The 19,868-nt window shown below is 38.4% G+C and overlaps 1 protein-coding gene across 2 annotated transcripts in view; it reads left to right on the forward strand.

Moving 5' to 3' along the window:
• MGAT5 (alpha-1,6-mannosylglycoprotein 6-beta-N-acetylglucosaminyltransferase) overlaps positions 1 to 19,868 on the forward strand; it is a 129,711-nt gene that overhangs the window by 101,059 nt on the left and 8,784 nt on the right. For both annotated transcript variants that reach the window (XM_074595015.1, XM_074595016.1), the window contains 4 exons: positions 5,819 to 5,968; positions 13,839 to 13,985; positions 17,956 to 18,072; positions 18,910 to 18,984. In XM_074595015.1, the coding sequence (XP_074451116.1) occupies positions 5,819 to 5,968; positions 13,839 to 13,985; positions 17,956 to 18,072; positions 18,910 to 18,984 (489 nt within the window). The remainder of the gene's footprint in view (positions 1 to 5,818; positions 5,969 to 13,838; positions 13,986 to 17,955; positions 18,073 to 18,909; positions 18,985 to 19,868) is intronic.

Raw genomic sequence — 19,868 nt, forward strand, 5'->3', positions numbered from 1 at the left:
ACAGTGTTTGAGGAGGGAGAGAACTGTGTTGTTATAGAACAGTTCAGTGATATTCTCTTTATTTCTCTATTCCTTTCCAGTAATTCTTATCACTAACTGATACTGAACATTATACTATGGGGTTTTTTTCATGGATCATAATCGTATTTTATCATAATGCAAAGACTTCAGTCTTGAGTGACACTGGTTAGCTCAGTTCCATTATTCATATGTGAAGCTAGGACTGGTTTTCAACACATGCATCACTTTGTTTATTTATATTGAATTTATCATTCATTCTATTTCCTAGTCACTTTTTCCCATAGATTACTGAGAGGGCTTTTTCAAAAGCTTTGCAACTCCAAGTCTTCACTATTGTGATGTTTTTCTCTGACATTTTGAAGTTAGTTTCAGTTTTGCTACTCTGAACGGTACACGTTGACTGCACACTTCGGCACTTCTCTTTCGCATGATGACTATTCAGTCACAAAGGTGATTCCCTTCTATCCCAGAGAGACTTAATTCCTTTAAGAACTTTTAAAAAGCTTCCACATACTCATTGGCTTCTTCAGAGAACACTACCAATGTGGTGAGAGAGGATTTCCTTCTACTGAAAGAATTGACTATTGTAATTTTGTTGGTTTTGTATAGTTTTATAGTTAAAACATTATTTAAGTTTCAGATAATTTGTTCAGTGTAGAATTCACACTTGCTAGTCCTGAATCACAGGATAATCTCCAGATCCATTTATAAATTCAGTACTCTGCATTAAGTACTTCGTGGTTAGCAGTTTGAAAGGCTCGTATTTGAGCTCCAAGAGACATCATCTACTCTTTGTAATTTACCACTGTATCTCTTTAACTCTTTTAACATTATTGTACATTGAATTCTCCAGCATTTGTTCTCTCTCCTAGTTCCCTGGTAGACTGGATTTTCATTATTCAAGGATGTCTTGAAAAGTTTTTGACAGTGTGACGGCTGTCAAAAAGAGAGGTTTTTTCCAATCTTATATTTGTGTCAGAATCTCAATTGTCATACTTTGTGTATACATTGGATTTTGGCTTACCGTGGACTCGACACTTTGGCAAATGAGCACCCAGATGTTAGGACTTCTAGACTTAACAGTATGCATTTAGGATACACACAAAGTTCTCTTCCAGGACTTACTTTTCTGAGTTACATTTGTCAAGCTTTATAATACCATTTTCTGACTTTTCCAACATAAGAAGGTGGGACAGGGTATACGGGCTGGTTTACGTACATTTTGCAGTTTGAACTTTCAACCTCATAAACCAGTTTGGGACTCTGACTCACTCTCTTCTATAATGGAACCGGCCTGTAGTTCTGCCTGTGTGGGGCTTAGTTTTGTTCAGTGCTGAGCTTCTGATGTTCTGTGAGGGTACCTGAATGGCCTAAAATTGCAAAAATCTCTGATAACCTCAGACTGACAAACTGGTGGGAAAGCGGAGTTCTTGATTCCCACCATCTACCACATCAAGAAAACTAAAAGCAGGATTTAGTTCTTAGTGCATCGTGTTTCTACCGTGTATTTTTTGTAGCTTTTACACTTCTTAAATTTTTCAGCCACCAAACTTAAAATTTCAACCCTGCAGCCTGTGTCTTCTTGACAACATTGTCTTAGGGAAAGACTTATCAGACAGTTGCCATTTGATTTCTCTGATGAGAAAGGCTTTATCATGATGCTTTTAAAAGCAGGTGGAAATAATTGATGAACAGTAATAACAGTTCTGCAGTCGATGATCAACAAAAATTACTTTCCTGAATTGCATGTTTATTTTAGCTGCTGAAAAACTGTTTCAGAAAAGGTTTGTATGACTGTTACTCACAGTTTTCTTCCATTTTGATTTTGAGGAGAAATAATTTGACTTTTTTTTTTTTTTTAACATGGTTGTATTTCATGCTCGAAGTCTAGATTTACAGTACAGCCAGCAGACATGGGTGAATAGCACAGTCTGACCCAAACTCTGCAGGGAATGTTGATTTTGCATTACTAGCCAGCAGCCCGTGATCTTTTCTCTTTGAATTCAATTTGGAGAAAGTAAAAAGCTGGAGTTTACTGTCAAATGATTGAAGATAAAAGAATATTTACATCTGCATCCAAGCAGGCAAACGCAGGAAGTGGCTTAACAGTTGAAGGAATGTTGATATTTTGTTTGCAAATCTTATTTCTTGATTTATCTACTTGTATAGCCTTTCTATTTATAAATGCCATATTTACGCTCCTTCATTTTCTAATTCAGTGTTTTTAATGTTTAGAATTGACTTATGTGCCCTGATTATTTTTTGGTGGAGCAGCTTATTGCAATATATACTTTTATGATCCAAAATAACACTTTTCTACAAGGAAGTGGAAATTCAGGACTACTTAAATGCAAAAGGAGACAAATGTTAGTGAGATTTGTGTAAGGCATAAGGTGCTAACTGTTTTTATAGTGCTTTACAGGTGGTTATGAAAGCAGTAGCTTTTTACTCAAAGTGAATAAGGGAAGAAGGGAGTGATTGTTTTGTGGGTTGTGCCTTGTGAGTTTTTGGTTGGGGTTTTTTTTTGTTTGTTTGTTTCCTTCAGAAAGAAAGACTTTTGGAAAAATTAAAAACAGTTGTTTTATGTACAGGGAATAAAGAGAAGATGCTACTTGGTGTTCCAGTTGTTCTTTAAAAATTTCATTTGATTAAAAGAAAGAGATTCCCATTTGGCGGACGAAAAGATTTTGCCCAGCTTCTGTGTGTTGTTTTTTCATGGTTTTACTCTTGTGGTTTGAAAACTAATTAATAAAATTTTTACATATTGATCCCTTTACTTATACCCATCTATCTATAAAGTTTCCTTTGTGAGGAAAAACATTTCTATAGACTCTGTAACACAGTCTACAGTAGTTACTCTGTCTTGTGGAGATGAAAACCCAGCAACACCATTTAAAAGTCCATTATTTTTCTAAATATTACACATGGAAGAATTGATTCTGTTTGGGATACTAAATGTGTTATCTCTAGTTTTAGACTGAATCAGGAAAGAAGTCAGTCGTATGGTTAAGTAATGTTCCCAATGGATAGTTAATTTAATGTTTTGTTGGCGCTTGCAGAGATGCTTAAAACATGCTGATTTTATCACTGCTTTTGCTTTGTCTTCCTAAATTGTATTGATTGGTTACATATTAATTTTAAATATAATTTGTATGTCTGCTCCGTTAATTTGAATTTATTAGTAATATTTATTACATGGTTTTGTAACTTTAAGGGTTTAAGTAAAAACTCTCCCTCTGCCCCTAGAAAATACTACTGTAAATACAGCATGGAAGCCTGTTCTAATCATCCCATCGTCGTAGACACCTTTTTTTTTTTAATCCTGTATTCCCTGTTTTGTAGTCATCAAGTGCTGGTATTTATATAGAGGACAGCAGATGGATATAGTAGGAAGATTCACTTTGTTATTAACAAGATGATTTGCATAATATTTCGGGCTAAATTCAAAGTCCATTGTATGTATCAGAGTGTTTCCAGCAGAATTTAAGCAAGGAACTTCACAGATGCTTCTCAGAATCCTCCTAGATTTCTACTGGCATCACATATAAACAGGAGACGTGAAAATACTGCATTTCTTTTGGTCTGTTTTACATGCATCTTTGAAAATGAGCTAAGAAAGATAAGATAGGAGCAAGGCCAGTTCAGATAAAAGATTTATCTAGTCCAAAAATAGCAAAAACCTGATGCGTAAGGGAGAATGCAAAATCAGGTGTTTCACAGCCATCAGAGACAACTGGTTCCTGAACTGCTTGGGCCAAAAGTTGTGTGTCTCCGATCAATAACAATTCGTGGATTTTTCTTCCATAATTTCTTTTTGAACCTATATAAAATCTTCCATAATCCTACAGTCAATAATGCCGTTTCTCAGGAACCATAAGAAAGAGTGTAAACACTGAATAATTTTAGTGTCAAATATTTTATTTCAGAGCAGCTAAATATTCTGTAGCAGAGGTTTGTGAAATTGCCATTGATACCGTTAAAATAAATAAGTGCCATTTTGGGTAATGCTGGTTTTGTTCTTTTTAGCTCCTTACTTCCCATATTTTTCTTAAGTTAGAGTGCAACCGTGTCATCAATTTGTGTGATATGAGCCAATAAAATCCGAGGCATGTGTGTTAGTGTTCTTATTGTAGACACATCACGTCAGTAGTAGCTGTGCTTCATTCCCTTCTCTTCCCATTCAGGACATCAACTAGAACCTTAGGCATTGTACTAAAAGCCAGGCAGGCAGGATTAAGGTGTGCCTCCAGCGCCAGCCCACTGCTGTATTCTGCAAATAAGACCAGGCCGCTCCTTTTATATTTCTCACATTTGCAAAGAAAAAGTTCTACAATGGATTTTCTTTTAACAAAGGAGATAACGCTTCTCAACAGCTTTTAATTATGCCACTCTACTTTACAAATAATGGAAAGACCATCTCTGTCAGAGTGATTCAAATTTGAAGTAAAAGGAAAAATAAAAAACAGAGCAAGCTTTTTGTTTTGTTTTTTTTTTTAAATAATTTGTGTTAATTAACAATAACAGCAACCACATCAAACAAGAAAGCACATTTGTCTGAATTTTTTGGGTGTTTTATATAATACTTAGCCTGGCACATTGTCTGATTGGTCCAAACTTGGCATCACTACTGGAACAGGGGGATTTAATAATGGGGCCGACAATCGACTTCTTCACAAGCAGTATCGCCAGTAGAGCAAGCTAAAGCTAGAAGCCGGTTGTTATGTGACACTAAATACCCTGTGTATTCGAATGCATACCAACAACTAATTTAGCAAGGAAATTTTAAGAAGTGATAGTGTTTGTTCACCTGGGCTTGATGCCTTACTGCTCCTCCAAGATGAGAAAAGACAGGGTTTTCACAGGTCTGCTTGCCCTTTGAATGAACTTCAGTAAAATTGTTGGCCAGCTTTCACACAGGGCTGGGAATTTACATGACAAAAATAGTGAGTGAAAGTAGAATTCTTAAAAACTCCCTCACTGCCAAGAAGTACAGAAACTTGTTGCCTGATTTTAGAGCTATTACTAAGACTATGTGCAAATATTGAGGGAAAGTCTCTCTGATCTGTGCTGCATCCTGGCTGTGAATACAGTCTACAGCTAATTGCTTTTGGAATGCTAGTAGTCTTTAAAACTCAAAAAACATATGGCATTGAAAATTAAAGTAACTCTTGTTTGCAAACTAGGGTGGTATACTATTTTTATTTTTTTTTAATGCAGCACTAAAGCCATTACTCTTCTTTAGGTCTTTTCCAAAATGCCTTTAAATCTTTAGGTAAGTGGAATATTTGTAGGTACCTCATGGGACTCAGATACTAGGTATTTAGATAAAGGTGCGTATTCAGTTATTCAGTTGGCAAAAGTGCATCTTACTAAGGTGAGATTCGCCCATTTCTTTACAAAAAAGAAAACAATTACTAAGTATTTTGCATCTCTGACAAAAACAGAGTGAAAATTTGCTATTTCAAAATGAGTTTTTTAGTATTTTTAGGCCAAGTATTGCTGAGATTACAGCTCTCTGATGGTTACCTGTTTTTTGTCCATTTAGAAATTAATAGGACCTTCGTATAGATTTATTTATACCTATGCTATGAATAAAAAAGCTGCAGTTTTCTTCCAACCTAGTAGAAAACAAAACTAATAATGTAATAAAAGATCAACTATTATAGAAATCATATAGAAATGAGTGAACTTTGTGTCTTTCTGGCTTTTGTGGTACAGGAGATAAAAACCAGCTCTGATGGAACACTACTGCTTGAAATGTGTAAAGACTGAAAATGTTTTATTGTTGCTCTTACAGGATAAGAAGGCCTATCTGGACATCATCCACACCTATATGGAAGTCCATGGAACTGTTCACGGGACAAGCACTATTTACATTCCCGGCTACGTAAAAAACCATGGTATACTCAGTGGGCGGGATTTGCAGTTTCTACTGAGGGAAACCAAAGTAAGTTTGTCAAGAGGGAGCAGTGGCAAAAATAGCACCAGAGAGACAGTATCTGAAGTGCATGCATTTCACCTCCTAATGAAATGAGCTCCTAATTTAAAAGCATTGGAAAAATAAATGACCAAATGTAAAGGAGCTTGAGATGTCTTCTGTGTGCTAAGAATACGTTTTTCATCACGTCCATGTTTTGTGAACTGACAGCTGTTATTAGAAAATTGGGACGACAACCTACAGACGCATTTAACAACCAGCTTGAGAAATGTTTATAAATGCGTTTTTCATTGTCTTAAATGTGATATTCAGCTCAAGGAGATTATCAGATGAGAATGGGCTTTGTTTTAAATCCCTGATGTGAAAGTTAGGTAATATCTGAAAGCTGTACGATAGGTGTGCTTGCTCTGCCCTACCAATGACTTTAATGCGGAGTTACCCTACTCTCTTGGGGAGAAAAGCAGAAAGGCGAGCATTTCATTCGCCATTCAGATCCTTCCTCTGCTTCAGCTGTGCAGAGAGAGCGAGCAAAAGAGTCTGCTTTTTATGGTATGCTTTGTTGTGGGCCTATAGGCAAGGTAACTCAAGATAAAGGACAGTACATACATTGAAATAAATAAACTTTTGTCCATAGTTAGAATGCTTTGTGGGAGTTTCTGTGCCATTCCCATAATCTTTGTGGCACTTTACAACATTAAAACACTTTAGTAGATTACATTTAAATAGGATGTTTAACTTCCAGTTGGTGAAAGAATTAGTTTGTGTGTTTAAAATTAGCAAAATGTGTGGAACTGCACCACTTACTCCCCATTGTTGATAGTTTCTTGCTGTGCACTTCTACAGAAGAATCTATTAAAAAAACAAAAGAAAAAAGCAAGCACTTCCCAGTCTTCCCACACTACTGCAGAGATCTCCTTTTTGAAATATTTGGGAAAATGATGGTAATTTGACATCTCTGTGTGACAGCTGTTGGCAAATTATGCCTTTTTAAAGGCAACCACTGTGTGTATGTACTTGATGCATACAGATACACATAATGTTGCAGATTAAAAAGTCAACATTTACTTTCATCATAGATAATACTCAGATTACACAGCTTTTGCCTGTGTGGAGTATGAAATCACTGTGTTAATCATAGTACTAACGTGGGAAGAATATTGACATTGTTATAACCCCAAGCACAAACAGTGACTTCTTTCTGGGAAAAAAAAAAAAAAAAAGTTTTATTCACTGGAATAGTAAAATAAGCTAATGGACTTCCTACAGAATTGCTGAAGTCCTTAAAATTTTCAAAGTACAGTTCATAATAATAGTTATGTTCGAGTAAATCTTCCTCTAATTCTTTATCAGCCATCCATGTATTACGCTAAATAGCTTGATTTTCAATACTAAGTAGATATCTTATCTAGATGTTATTAGTTATATTTGCTGTGCTCTAAGATGCAATGTAAAGATAGATTCAATTTAGGACAAATTCAAGTTGATACATACATATTAAGCAACTCAGCATAGTGCAGTAATAGGGGGGGCTGTGACACGGGAAGCAGCCAGGCTAGTTTCACTCAGGTTTTGACTAGCAATTTAAATATCAGATAGGAGATACTGTCTTGTGACTGTGAAATACTCTTGAGATCAGCAAATTGCATATTTTTCACAGACTATTTTTGTGAAAAGGGTGGGTCCACACTGTACTGTTTTCAGAATCCTACAAGCATTTTAGACTTTAATGATTTTCTATACTATTGTTGTGCATTGTTTTTTAGTGGTGAGGGGTTTTTTTTCTTCCTAACGTTAGGGAAAATCCTTGGAGAATTTGCTGCATTTCTTAGGATGTGGCACTGAGAAACACATCAATGTGTTTCAGAATCCTGTATCAGGAAACCAGTGTTTTTATCTCATTATCTTTTTGATACGATCTCTCATAATAAACTATTTTAATATTTTTTTTGTCAAGTCTGCAAACAGTATTTTCATGTGGCTTTTCTGAACTTTTGTTAGCAGATTTGCAAATGACAAAAGCTGTTTTCCTTTTAAGGCAATTATTTATTTATGATGCAGCCAGGCTAACAAAACAAAACTTCCACCTGATGATAAGCAGTTAAGAGTCCATCTGCTTCTCCTAATACTTATTATTGTCAGGCAAATGGGAGTGCAATGTATTGCTGATGTTGCAACAAAAGGAAATGAAATACGGCTTACTGCATCATGAATTTTGGTTATTATTCCTGTCTAATACTTACTTGTTCCAACATACCGAGTTTAACAGAAAAAGTAAAACAGCAGCTCCCGAGATTGAAAGTGGAGACTGAGGTTTACCATCTAGTGTGTGTGGACTTTTGTTGGAGGTGGATTTAGAGGGTTTTTTGTGTTGTGGTTTTTTTTCGCTAGCTGCTACTTAGCCTCTCGCAGGTACACCGGCGGTTCTGCCGTAGCACATGGCTGCCTCTCAGTGTCGATCGACAGACAGACTTCCTCTAAGTCGTCTTGTTACCTGCATGTTCACGGTTTCAGATTTTGGTATCTTTTAAGAGACAATGCTTTAACGTAGCTTAGCATAAAACACCACTCACCTGCCTCTGCTGGCCATCTGCTGCGTGTGTGGGTCAGTTGTGTTTATATCAAATGGGTCATGGATTGAATTGCGAAAGTAAGTGCAGGTTTTCCACAAAATCAAGCTGACTTGAATGGGAGCTTTGTGCCCTGAGGAGACTCATGTATGCGTGCACATGCATCCAGTGATGTTCAAGGACACTTTTTAACCATAATCACTTTAATCGCTAGGCAACGTGACCAGAGCCCCATAATGAATTTAGTTATGGGGTTTTGTCACTAGACAATCAGTGTGCTGAAAGTATGTGAATAATGGGAGCCGTAACTCAGGGATGGTAACATCTGTGGGTACAATGCTCGCTTGAGCCACCTAGGCCTGTTATTTACTGTCTCCAAGCAACAAACTTTGTCTTTAAGCTTCCAGAAACTTTCAGATTTTTCTTTTTCTAAACATATGTTTTCATACCCAAGGGCAAGGATTGTCTTTCGTTGCTTGTGATAACAACATTGTGTTAGCAAGTTTTTGTTAGGTCAGCTGAAAAATGATCTAGTTTTCAGAAAGTAATAATAATTTAACAAATTGCACAGTCCAGTGTACTCAGAAGTGTCAGTTTATGTTGCACTGCTTCGTTTTGCCCTTGGATAGCAAAATACCGATGGGTAACGACGGCTCAGTCATGATTCTTGCTCAGAGCTTTACATTCCCCAAATGTATGAGTTGGTACAGGACACAGTTATTCTCAAAAGCCTGCAGCTGCCAGTTCATTCTGGTGTGTATCGTAAAGCAACGCGTTTCAGAATAAGTGCGTTTTCCAAGCAGGAGGGGGCTGTTTGAGATTCTTCATGGCTAGTTCAGCTGTGTAGTGCATGACAAAAACGAGACATGTCAACAGTTCCTAATGAGAAGATGTAAAACCATTCATCACGTCAGAGGAAAATAGGGTAGGCGAGCTGGCAGCCTTCCTGCCAATTTACTTGGCTTCTTGCCAAGTGGGCAGCTGGAGGAGTTGGACCAGGCTCTTAGAAGAACCAGGACTGAATTCTTGAGAAATATTCCTCCTTTCAAGAAAGTTTCAGATGCAACTTTTTGCCTCGAGCCACTTGTGAATTTTTGAGGGAATCCAAATTCTTTTACTTAGTGGAATGTACAATTTCCGAATGGTGATTAATAAAAGTAGGAGCAACCACCCTGTTTAGACAGTTTGGGAAAAATCCCATTGCAATGATGGATAAGCAGAAATAGGAAAGGAAACTTTTCATATTGCCTTTTAGGAAGTAATATATTTTTTACTTCCACACGCTTCACAAGATCAGCTGAAAAGACATTTAACTAGTGATTCTATTCTAAAGTTGTTTCAATCACAAAAGGATTGACTGTTCCAGAAAGTATTTTATATTCATGAGAAAAATATATCAAGATAGTTAACAACAGCCTTTGTTGCACTTCTCTTTCTGTACTTCAGAAGAGAATACGTAAGTTCAGTATGAAGGCATACAAAAGTGGTGATAAACCTACCGACCCAACAGAATAAATTCGATGAAGTGCAGTAATGTTAGAAAGGGGAGAGGAGAAGATAAACACTTTTGTTCATGGAAATATAGCGTTTAGTCTCTGGAATATGCAGTTTTTCTCTTAAATATTCAGCTGGTCAGAATTACAGTCAATGAGGTAAAACATTCGCTCCTTCTTTTATACCTTTGGCTATAATTTAGAAAGACTGTTTGTTGAAGAACTCATTTTAATAATAGTCTGATCTGGTGCCATGAACTCCACAAATAAATTGCTTAGTGTCAACTGAAAGTCAGTGGTTTCCAAAAAATAAAACAAAACCCCACTGTTCTGTCACGGGAGTGATTGTGAAGCACTCTTCATGTCAAGAGAAGTTTCCACTTAGCTACTACACCGTGAAAGGACTGCCTGCATTATAATCAGAAAAGAATGGTGTCTTGGCTGCTCTGATGCTGGGTGGCCAACTCAAAAGCCTGAAATTCCAAACCAGGGGTGCAGCTCACAGCAAAGGCAGAAAAGGTTCCTAAGGAGCCTTTCTTACGAAAACCAAAGTATTCCTGCTTAAGGGTTTCAACACCTGCTTTACTCAAGTTGAGCAAGCGAGATTGCAGATATGAATCCCCTTTTTTGATTCATGCAGACCTACAGGCACAGACACACCTGGGTAGCAGACCTTGTAAACAAGGAAATGGTTTTAAAAAAACCCCCACCACTGTTACCATGATCATTTTACATCTGTATTTATTTGCTGTTTTCTCATTTAGATGTACTTTCGTACTGTAAACTCTTCCTGGCAATCATCTCGCTATGCAAGGCGCTAGCATACAGAGCCTACTGTGGCGTGTGCCCGCCTAAAGCCCTGCACGAAAAATAATGGTTCTGGCTTTCAAAAACATTTGAAAGGTGAGAAGAATGCTCACGTACAGAAAAAGAAATGGTTTCAAGCACTAATCAACCAGTAAAGTATAAAGGAATTCTACTCTATATCGCAATTCTGCTGCAGCTAACAAAACCAGATCAGGGCTAACATTTTTGAACCACAGTTACGTCCCCAGCAACGTCAGATTTGGAGTTTTGCATTCCAGATCTTCAGCCATAGGGTGAAGGTGGCTGCCCGTGGTGGACTCCGTTACCAGGCACAGCATCTGGTAAGAGAGTACCCTAAAAGCCATAGTCAGCAACCTTATGTGGAGGCAACAGTGTGTATTTATATCATAAAATAGTGGAAACACAGTGTGTTCTAAATTTTCATCATTTTGTGGGAAGGAGCCTTCTCTTCCACACAGCTTCAGCTGTACTGAGGATGGGTGTTTGCTTTGCTGGGACCACAAAACAGTTATCTGTTAGTTGTATCTTTTCCTTTTTTTCCCCTTCTTTTTCAGTTGCGGACTTGCAGCATTTGTTACATACTTTTAGGAAGTACCTTGACAGATTGTTTTAGCCTGTCTGGAAATAACAAGTTGCATGTAATTCAAAGGATTAGCAAATTAGCACATCATGAGAATAAGTTACAGAAATGACCCGTTGTCTTCAATGCTTGCTTTTTGAATCATAATGAATGTGACTTTCCTGAGGCAGTTAAGATATTCCTCAGTTTTGCTCTTTATACCATACAAAACTACTACCTCCCTAACCAAGGAACGTTAATAAAGGGCAATTTTCAGGAGCAGGGTCTAGATTCAGTTTGGGAGTTTCAGCTGACCTGGTGTCGACGTGATGGAGAGTGACAGAAGATTTTTGGAGGGTTGAAAGAAGGAGCTGGGGCAGGGGGGGTTGTGGGCAGGTGTGAGCCGGGCTAAAACCTGAGGCCAACAGTCAGCACACACGCGTGCACCGCTCTAGCAGTCGGACTCATCCTTCTTTCTTCAAAGGTATGGTGCTGCTTAGAGGTGAGGCTGGAAATGGATGCGAAACAGGTGGTGAGCTATTTATTATAGATTAAGTGTTGACAGCGCGCTTTGGGCTGTCAAAACATAAAAACCATGTTTCTTTCCCCGTGGAGCTTCCTCCTAAATAAACGGAGCAGTCAGAGACAGAACTGTTCAGCAGTGCACAGCAGCAGTTTATTAAAAAAAGTGAAAAACGAAGGAAACAAACCAGCATTCTCTACAGAAGAGACAAACACAGGATCATAGGAGAATTGATACTTCAGATGGTTTTAATTGCTGGTTCTCAGCTGGTTTTCTGCCTGAACTAAGGAGTAGTTTAAATAAATAACATTAGGTGTGCAGATTGCGTGAAATGGTTTCATGCCCCTAATTCATTATTTTCAAGACATTACCTTTCTTTAAATTAAGCCTCTTCTGAGATGAAATTTTGTATGTATTTTTTCTGAATGAAAGGTAATGTATCTTACGCCATATACAAAACCCAAATACAGATAATCTAGCTTTAGTGGAGATAGTCTTCCAGAGTTTTTTTTTTATCAGCCACTGGAGAGTTTCCTGTAAGATTTTAATCTGTAAGATAGCTGAGAAACTTTTTGCGAGTAGGTGACTTTTTTAACCTAAAAATTGAAAATTGGAATAAGAGTATTCAGCTCCATGCAGTGAAAATTGTATGTCCCCAACTATGCTGAGAAGTGTTAACTTTCTCTTTAAAATGAGCCAACTCAGAATTTACACTGTTGTTGCCATGGGTTGGCGGGGATAGATGCTGCAATGCTTGTGCCCAACACTACTGGGCTTGACGAACTTAAAGGCCTTTTCCAGCCTTTCCTAACCATAGAGTAAACGATTCTATGATTCTGTGACCCCGGGTTTATGCATCAGTGTTAAAATCAGCCCCTAGAAGGGGCCTTCAGTTTTGAATCTTTTCTTACTAGGGTTCACCTCCATGTTGTGGAAAATTTAATGCAGAATAGTATAATTTGACCTCTTTGAATATGTACATCCTGAATACACGACCCTAACGGTTTTGAAGATTGTTCTTTATTTTCTTGAAAAAAGCAGTAGCTATATGTATATACATGTTAAGTCATGCAGCAGTGCTGAGAAATTGCTGTTACAGATCAGAGCTTATAATTCTTCCATTATACACGGACATTCAAATAAAAATCAAGACTCCTATATATAATTCAAGGGTTTTAACTCTGTTGGGCCAGGAAAAGGGGTCAAGATCCAAATAAATGCCAGACAACTCGGAAAAAAATACTAAATTTCTTTACATTGGAGAAAAGCATTGCCTTTTCTAGAGCACCTATAATCTCGGCTGATGTCAGAACTTTGTGATGCATTTTTCCTCCTTCAATTTACCTTGGAGGGGTTGAACCCTCAGTCCTGTGCAAGCTCTTGCTGCCCGGGCACGGTGTCTTCAGCTGATGTTTGCTGCCATCTACCGTTTTAATTAGAAGACTTAATCAGATTGGCAGGAGCATGTTCCTGTTGGCAAAACCAGCAGGTTAGCTCATGTGGGAGAGAGGGGAAAACAGTGGTGTAGCTGTTCGTGAGGTTACTGCATAAAACCTATACCTGCAAGAGAGGCCCAGCAGTTCCATTTCAACACCAATCAAACCACCAAATAACTCCTTTTTTTTTTTTTTTTTCCCAAAAAAATGACTGAAAGGGTCCGTTGTTGCCTCAGCTCCATGAAATACCACCTCAGCTCATTACAGAAGATTATTGTCAAATGTGTTTTACAGGACATTCCGTTACCGCTTGGGTAGGAGCGGGTGAGCTGCTGAATTTCTCCCATTTTCTTAACATTAGATTTTTTTTTTAGGCTGGTATATTTAGAGTGCCTTATTGTTTAAATTACCTCTTAGCTTTCAGTTTTTTTAAAGAACAGAAATTAAGACAGTCCTTGTTTTCTGTTTTTCAGCTGTTCGTTGGTCTTGGATTTCCATATGAAGGGCCGGCTCCTTTAGAGGCTATTGCTAATGGATGTGCTTTTCTAAATTTAAGATTTGACCCACCAAAAAGTAGCAAAAACACAGAATTTTTCAAAGGCAAACCTACACTCCGAGAGGTAAGCTTTATCCATCTTGGTAATTTCATTATTGAAAGTGACTGTAGATCTCTTTTTAGTAACACAATATAGGAAAAATTGTGTAAATGTTCACAGTTTATTGCGTAAGGTGGGCAACTGTCATTTTCTTTAGCCCTTGATGGGATTATCAGTCCTTACATTTATAGGATAATCAAAATTTTTCATTAACATACTGTTAAACTTTACCCCTAGATTTGCCTATATGTACATTCTGCTAATTCTTATTGATAGATCATAAACTGAAGTTTCACTTGAAGCCCTGATGCTTCTCCCAGGACAGGTCATGTCATCTGATACACGATGTGTCATTTGAAAGTGGTTTTATTTCGTTGAAGAAACAAACATTACTGTGTACTGCGTAGGAAGTAAATAGGTGTTTAAGTAAATAATAAAAATGCCATTTGTGGGTTGTTGTGTGTGTTTTGGGATACATTTTTTTTTTCTGCAGACAAGCCCTGCTCAAGACACTGTTGAGCTACGGTGTTAATGGTCACAGCCCACCGTGTTTGTGGTTAAACACAGAAGACATGGGGAGAACTGACTTTTTAAGAGAACAGGAAAACCACACCTCGAGTTTTCGAAACAGGCAGTGTGTTTAGACTCCAGTAAGAGAAAAATGAGGCTGAGTAAACCAGCCCCTCATCCTGGCACTGGCTTTGGAATATTTTTCTTCTTTGGTGTAGGTAAAATTCCACCTATACCACTTGCAAGCATTTAACCGTCATGTGGCTGTTTCTGACATTAGTATTTTGCTTGTGACCATGGCTTATTCATAGGTGGATATATGTATTTTCTTTACGTACTTAACTGAAGGGAAAGCTCTCTGGTAGCACTTAGATAACGAGAACTTTGCACAGTCGTATTTCCCAATTCAGGTTATGTTTGGTCTATATAAATTGCGTACGGAGGTAGTAGATAAGGAAAGGACAGTTTCCCATTTTAAACCAGGAACATAAATTCCTTATGATTTTATCATCCGGGACTGTAATTGCCTTCATTCAGTAGGGACAGGGCATGAGTTCAAACTCGCCCCTTCTCACAGCTTGCATTGCTAAGAAAAGAAAAAGCAATAAGGGGGAAAAAAAGTCTGTTCAAACTTTCTCCTTGGGCTTGGCACCTTTCAGAGCTTTTCTTCTGTGGGTCGCTCGACTGGGTCTCGTTTCCCCTTGTTCTGTGCCCAGACACTACAACTCGTCAGGCTCAGTAAATAATCTGGACCCATCTAACTCTTTAGTAGGAATTTTAGTCCTTGGAATGCTGTGCTAAATCCCGCTGGCATGTGTCACCACTGCCAGAAATGCTCTGCACCTGACTGGCACAGAAGAATAATCCCTGCTTTAGTACAAAATAATATAACGAACATTCGTCACGAACATCACTGTGTTCACATGCCCCGATGACCTATCCTAAGAGTAACCTTTTCTCTTAACTTTCTCAACTGCGTTTAGATCCGATTGCCAGTAATCCATGTGCTGGTTCTTTGGGATTAAGAAAGTCCTTAAATCCTTCTCTCTGTTTTTTCAAGTGTTAAAGGAGAACAAAAAAAAGCTTGTGTAGTTCTGTGAATTGATTATCCATAGCCCAATTTGAAGATAACGTCTGTGTTTAGTACTTTTGTAAAGTAACCACTGCAAGCCACTATTTCTCTCTTGTTTTAGGTAGAATTTATTATGGGGGGAGAGGGGGGTAACTGTTTCCCCTCTACCTGCAAGATGGAGTCCTGTAGTGAAGACTCTGTACAAAAACTGGAAATGACCATTTTGATTTTAGTTCAGCAGTTGTTTTATCTTGGGACATGATTTTGCTGGGGAAAAGAGCCAGGAAAAAAAAAATCACCTTCAAGGAGCTTGTTTTGTACCAGTATTTGTAGGGATATTTCTTCTCCCTTTGCCCCCCCAAGAAAGCATTGTATGCTAAATCTAGTTGGAATGTTTACTTGGTCGGTGTGATTTCTTTCCTTTTTCTGCTTTTAGGAAGGAAAAATAAAGACCTGAAATTAGAAATTAATTCCAAATCTATTTATAAGAATTCTTACAGATTTTAATTACAGGCAGAAGGAGTACGTCCTGAATATCTAAAACATTAAGCCTCAGCTAATTAAAGCATTTCAGTATTAGGAAACAGCCTTAATATTTTTTGAGAGCACAGATGTAGAATAACTGGTGCAATACAAATATGTTACTAGTTACTCTTGATACTTAAAACAGCTACTAGTCTGAGAAGTTTAGTTTTTCATCTTCCAGATCAGATCTGGCTTTAATGTTGCCATCGGCCTGTCTGAGATGGTAGAGAAAGAGTGGTCTAAGGCGTAATTCCTAAAGATCTGTGGAATTTAAAACACTAGTTTATGTTCATGTTTTTAAAGGTGTGATAGAAGGCTTTTTGTTGTTACCGAAAGCAATAGGAACGTAGCTTCTGCCATCCGAAGTCCAGAGAGAAGTGCCCTGGGAACTCAGTCTTAAAAACCAAATTTTTAAGTACGTATATTTTTAGTGGCAATAGTATATGCCCAGTGCAGGAGAAAGTTCTTTAGTACTTCAAAACTTTGGTACTGTCTAGATTTTTCTTTGTGTCATGCATAAAGAGGCAGCTGGATAAAAATTGGCTATGAATTATCTGTCCTGGGGAGTTTGTATGTGTTATATTTATTTTAAAAGCAATTTTCTTCTGAGGCCTTTGTGAAGCATTCCCCCTCTCTTCTGCAGCTTTTGCTTCCTCTCTCTGTGTTCATTTGCACGTTCCTCTCACTCCTGTGCAACCTGTCACAAAAATTACTTTTAGTGCCATCCTGCTAGTTCTGAAAGCAATCTCTGATATAACTTTTCTTAGTTATCTATTTTGGTATTTATTTAATTTGTTTTCTGACAAAGTGGTGAACAAAATACCAGTTAACACTCTTAGTGAGGTCAAATCACTCTTGAACTACCAGCAGGGAGAGTCAGAATTCGTCTGAGTGATAGAAATTCTGGAGCGGGTCCAGAGAAGGGCAACGGAGCTGGTGAGGGGTCTGGAGAACAAGTCTTGTGAGGAGCGGCTGAGGGAGCTGGGGGTGTTCAGCCTGGAGAAAAGGCAGCTGAGGGGAGACCTTCTCGCTCTCTACAGCTACCTGAAAGGAGATTGTAGCAAGGTGGGGGTCGGTCTCTTCTCCCAAGCAACAGGTGATAGGACAAGAGGGAACTGCCTCAAGTTGCACCAGGGGAGGTTTAGATTGGATATTAGGAAAACTTTCTTCACCAAAAGGGTTATCAAGCATCGGAACAGGCTGCCCAGGGAAGTGGTTGAGTCGCCATCCCTGGAGGTATTTAAAAGCTGGGTAGACGTGGTGCTGAGGGACATAGTTTAGTGATGTATTTGATGGAGTTAGGCTGATGGTTGGACTCGATGATCTGAAAGGTCCCTTCCAACCTAGACAGTTCTAAATGGTGCTTTATTCACTACTACTCACAGAAGCTTGGAAATGTTTGAAATCTGAAGGAGAGACGGGGCGAGGACATTGTCTGAAGGTGAGACAGGCCAAGGGTGACATCTCCTGAAGGCAGTCCTGCAGGTCTAACCAGGACTGGTAGCAATTAGGGGTTGTGAAAACGTGGGGCTGGCCTGTGAACGAGCTGTGGGGAAGCAGGGGCGTGTTGTGAAAGTAATTTCAGTAAGCAGCAAGTCCACTGTGATGTGGGTCGTTAGGTGGATTAAAGCCACAAATGAGAGATGCACTAATGTTACTTGTGATCTGTGTTGTTATCCGATATTCAGTTTTCCAACTAAATTCACTCTCTAAATTTAAACACAGAAAATCTGAAAGGTAACTCAGAAGGAATGATGTTGACTGTTAAATTCCAGCTGAATTCTTGCATTAATCCCAGTGTGCTTCATCCAACAATCTGATGAAGAGAGTGAGAGGGAAAGATATCTTGACGCATTAATTTTTACCAATATTATTTCTTCTCTTCAGTTGACATCTCAGCATCCCTATGCTGAGGTTTACATTGGGAAGCCCCATGTCTGGACTGTAGACATCAATGATCTTTCTGAAGTTGAGAAGGCTGTGAAATCAATTTTGAATCAAAAGGTGAGAAGCGTATCCTCAATTTGTCATCAACACTTGAGGAGGTGTATTGTGTATTGCATGTGGAGTGCTTCCTAATGTTAGTCTAATCAAGCAGAGTGCTTTAATTAGGTAGGATATTGGGGGAAAAAATTGTTATTACATCTCTGTGGTATCTGATTATCATGTTTTAGTGCTGGGTAAGTCAGAGTTTTACCTAAAAAAAAAAAAAATAAAAGAGCATGAGTGAGTTTGTACAGAATTGTGAATTTCATATGTAAATTATCCAGCAATCTGTATTTTCTGCGCATTCAGTGCAGGAGTTTCCGTGTTGATTCTTAGAGCATTGCAGGCTGCCCAAGTACATGCTCAACGCCTTTGATTTTGTAGCCTTGACACAAGCAGCGCTGAAATGCTTGTGCACTTACGGTGAGGAATTGTAATGAGGGCACTTCAAAGGGGGGTGGGGGGGAAGTTTGAAGTAATTTTCAAAGGTATCACATTCTTTTATTGTCATAATGTTCTCTTTTTCACTTCAACTCCAGAACTGAAATTTAGTTAAAACAGGAGCTGTGGAATCCCGCAGGGTCTCAGGCCAGCTTTATATCTAGTGCTTTGCAGTATAGCCTGAGTTTCCTTAAAGCTAATCACTGTGCAACTTCTATTGCCTTTACAAAGGAGTGAAAATCAGCTTAAACTGCTGATGGTTTTGTGAAATTGTGATTTGCTAATGAGTTTATTTGCATTTATTGTTGCTACTTAAGCTGTAATGTAGTATTTGGAAAGCACGCTGCTACCACACAGCGCACCACGAAGTTCATTTAAACAAAATCCCCTAACCTTAACACGCTGTTTCCACAGATTGACCCTTATTTGCCCTATGAATTTACATGTGAGGGGATGCTTCAGAGGATGAATGCATTTATTGAAAGACAGGTATGAACTTTCATTGTGGATTGTCTTTTATTTTATGTTGGAAAGAGAGGACCCTGTACATTTTAAAGCTTCTCAGGGTTGTTGCTGTTCAAGTAGGAACAGCAGCTGCGCAGGCCTTGTCCGGGCATTGTTTGCTCAGATGAAGTTCCCTTGGGAGGTCCACACGGACTCAGAGATTCACTTCTGTGGATTTGGCCCTGTGGGGCTTGGGAGGCCTGGGACTTGGGGTCTTAGCTTTTTCATGCGTAAAGAGACTGACTAGAAATTACGACAAAGCGCTGGCTACCAGAATATTCAACCTGCTCCTCACTTTTTGGGTTCTGATTCATCTGTGAGTGTCTGATTTACCATATGTCTTTGCAAAAATGGAGATACGTGCCTGAATTTCAGGAGCTATAGGAGCTTTTAAATTTTTAATTTTTAAAAAAATTTATTGATTGATTATTTCATTGATTGATTTACAAAGAACCTTCCTTCCTTCTGATGTTGTATCAAAGCAGAAAGGCAAAGTAATTTTTCAATGTATGTGTGACATTCTTTAACTGTGTACACACAACAAAATCTTTGGATCATGAAGTATCACGTAAATATTGAGATTCTTTTGTGGTAGAATTGCACTTAGGCTAAAACCTCTGGGCGGATTTTTCAAGTATTTAGTTTCAATCGATAAAGCTTTAAATGGTTTGGAAACCAGTTACTTAAAGGACTTCTGGTCCCCATGTATTGTTGCCAGCTGAGAGCAGCAGAAGATGCTGAGTTGGAGTAAGAAACTGCAGAGATTTATATGGGATACAGATTTCTAGAAACTGTGTGTGTGCTTGGACTTCTGCCCAAGGCCAGATCTGCTGCAATGGCCGGCTCTGCCTTTTGTGCTGGCGGCTGCA

The sequence above is a fragment of the Larus michahellis genome, chromosome 7 (genome assembly GCF_964199755.1).
Source record: "Larus michahellis chromosome 7, bLarMic1.1, whole genome shotgun sequence".
Lineage (NCBI taxonomy): Eukaryota > Metazoa > Chordata > Aves > Charadriiformes > Laridae > Larus > Larus michahellis.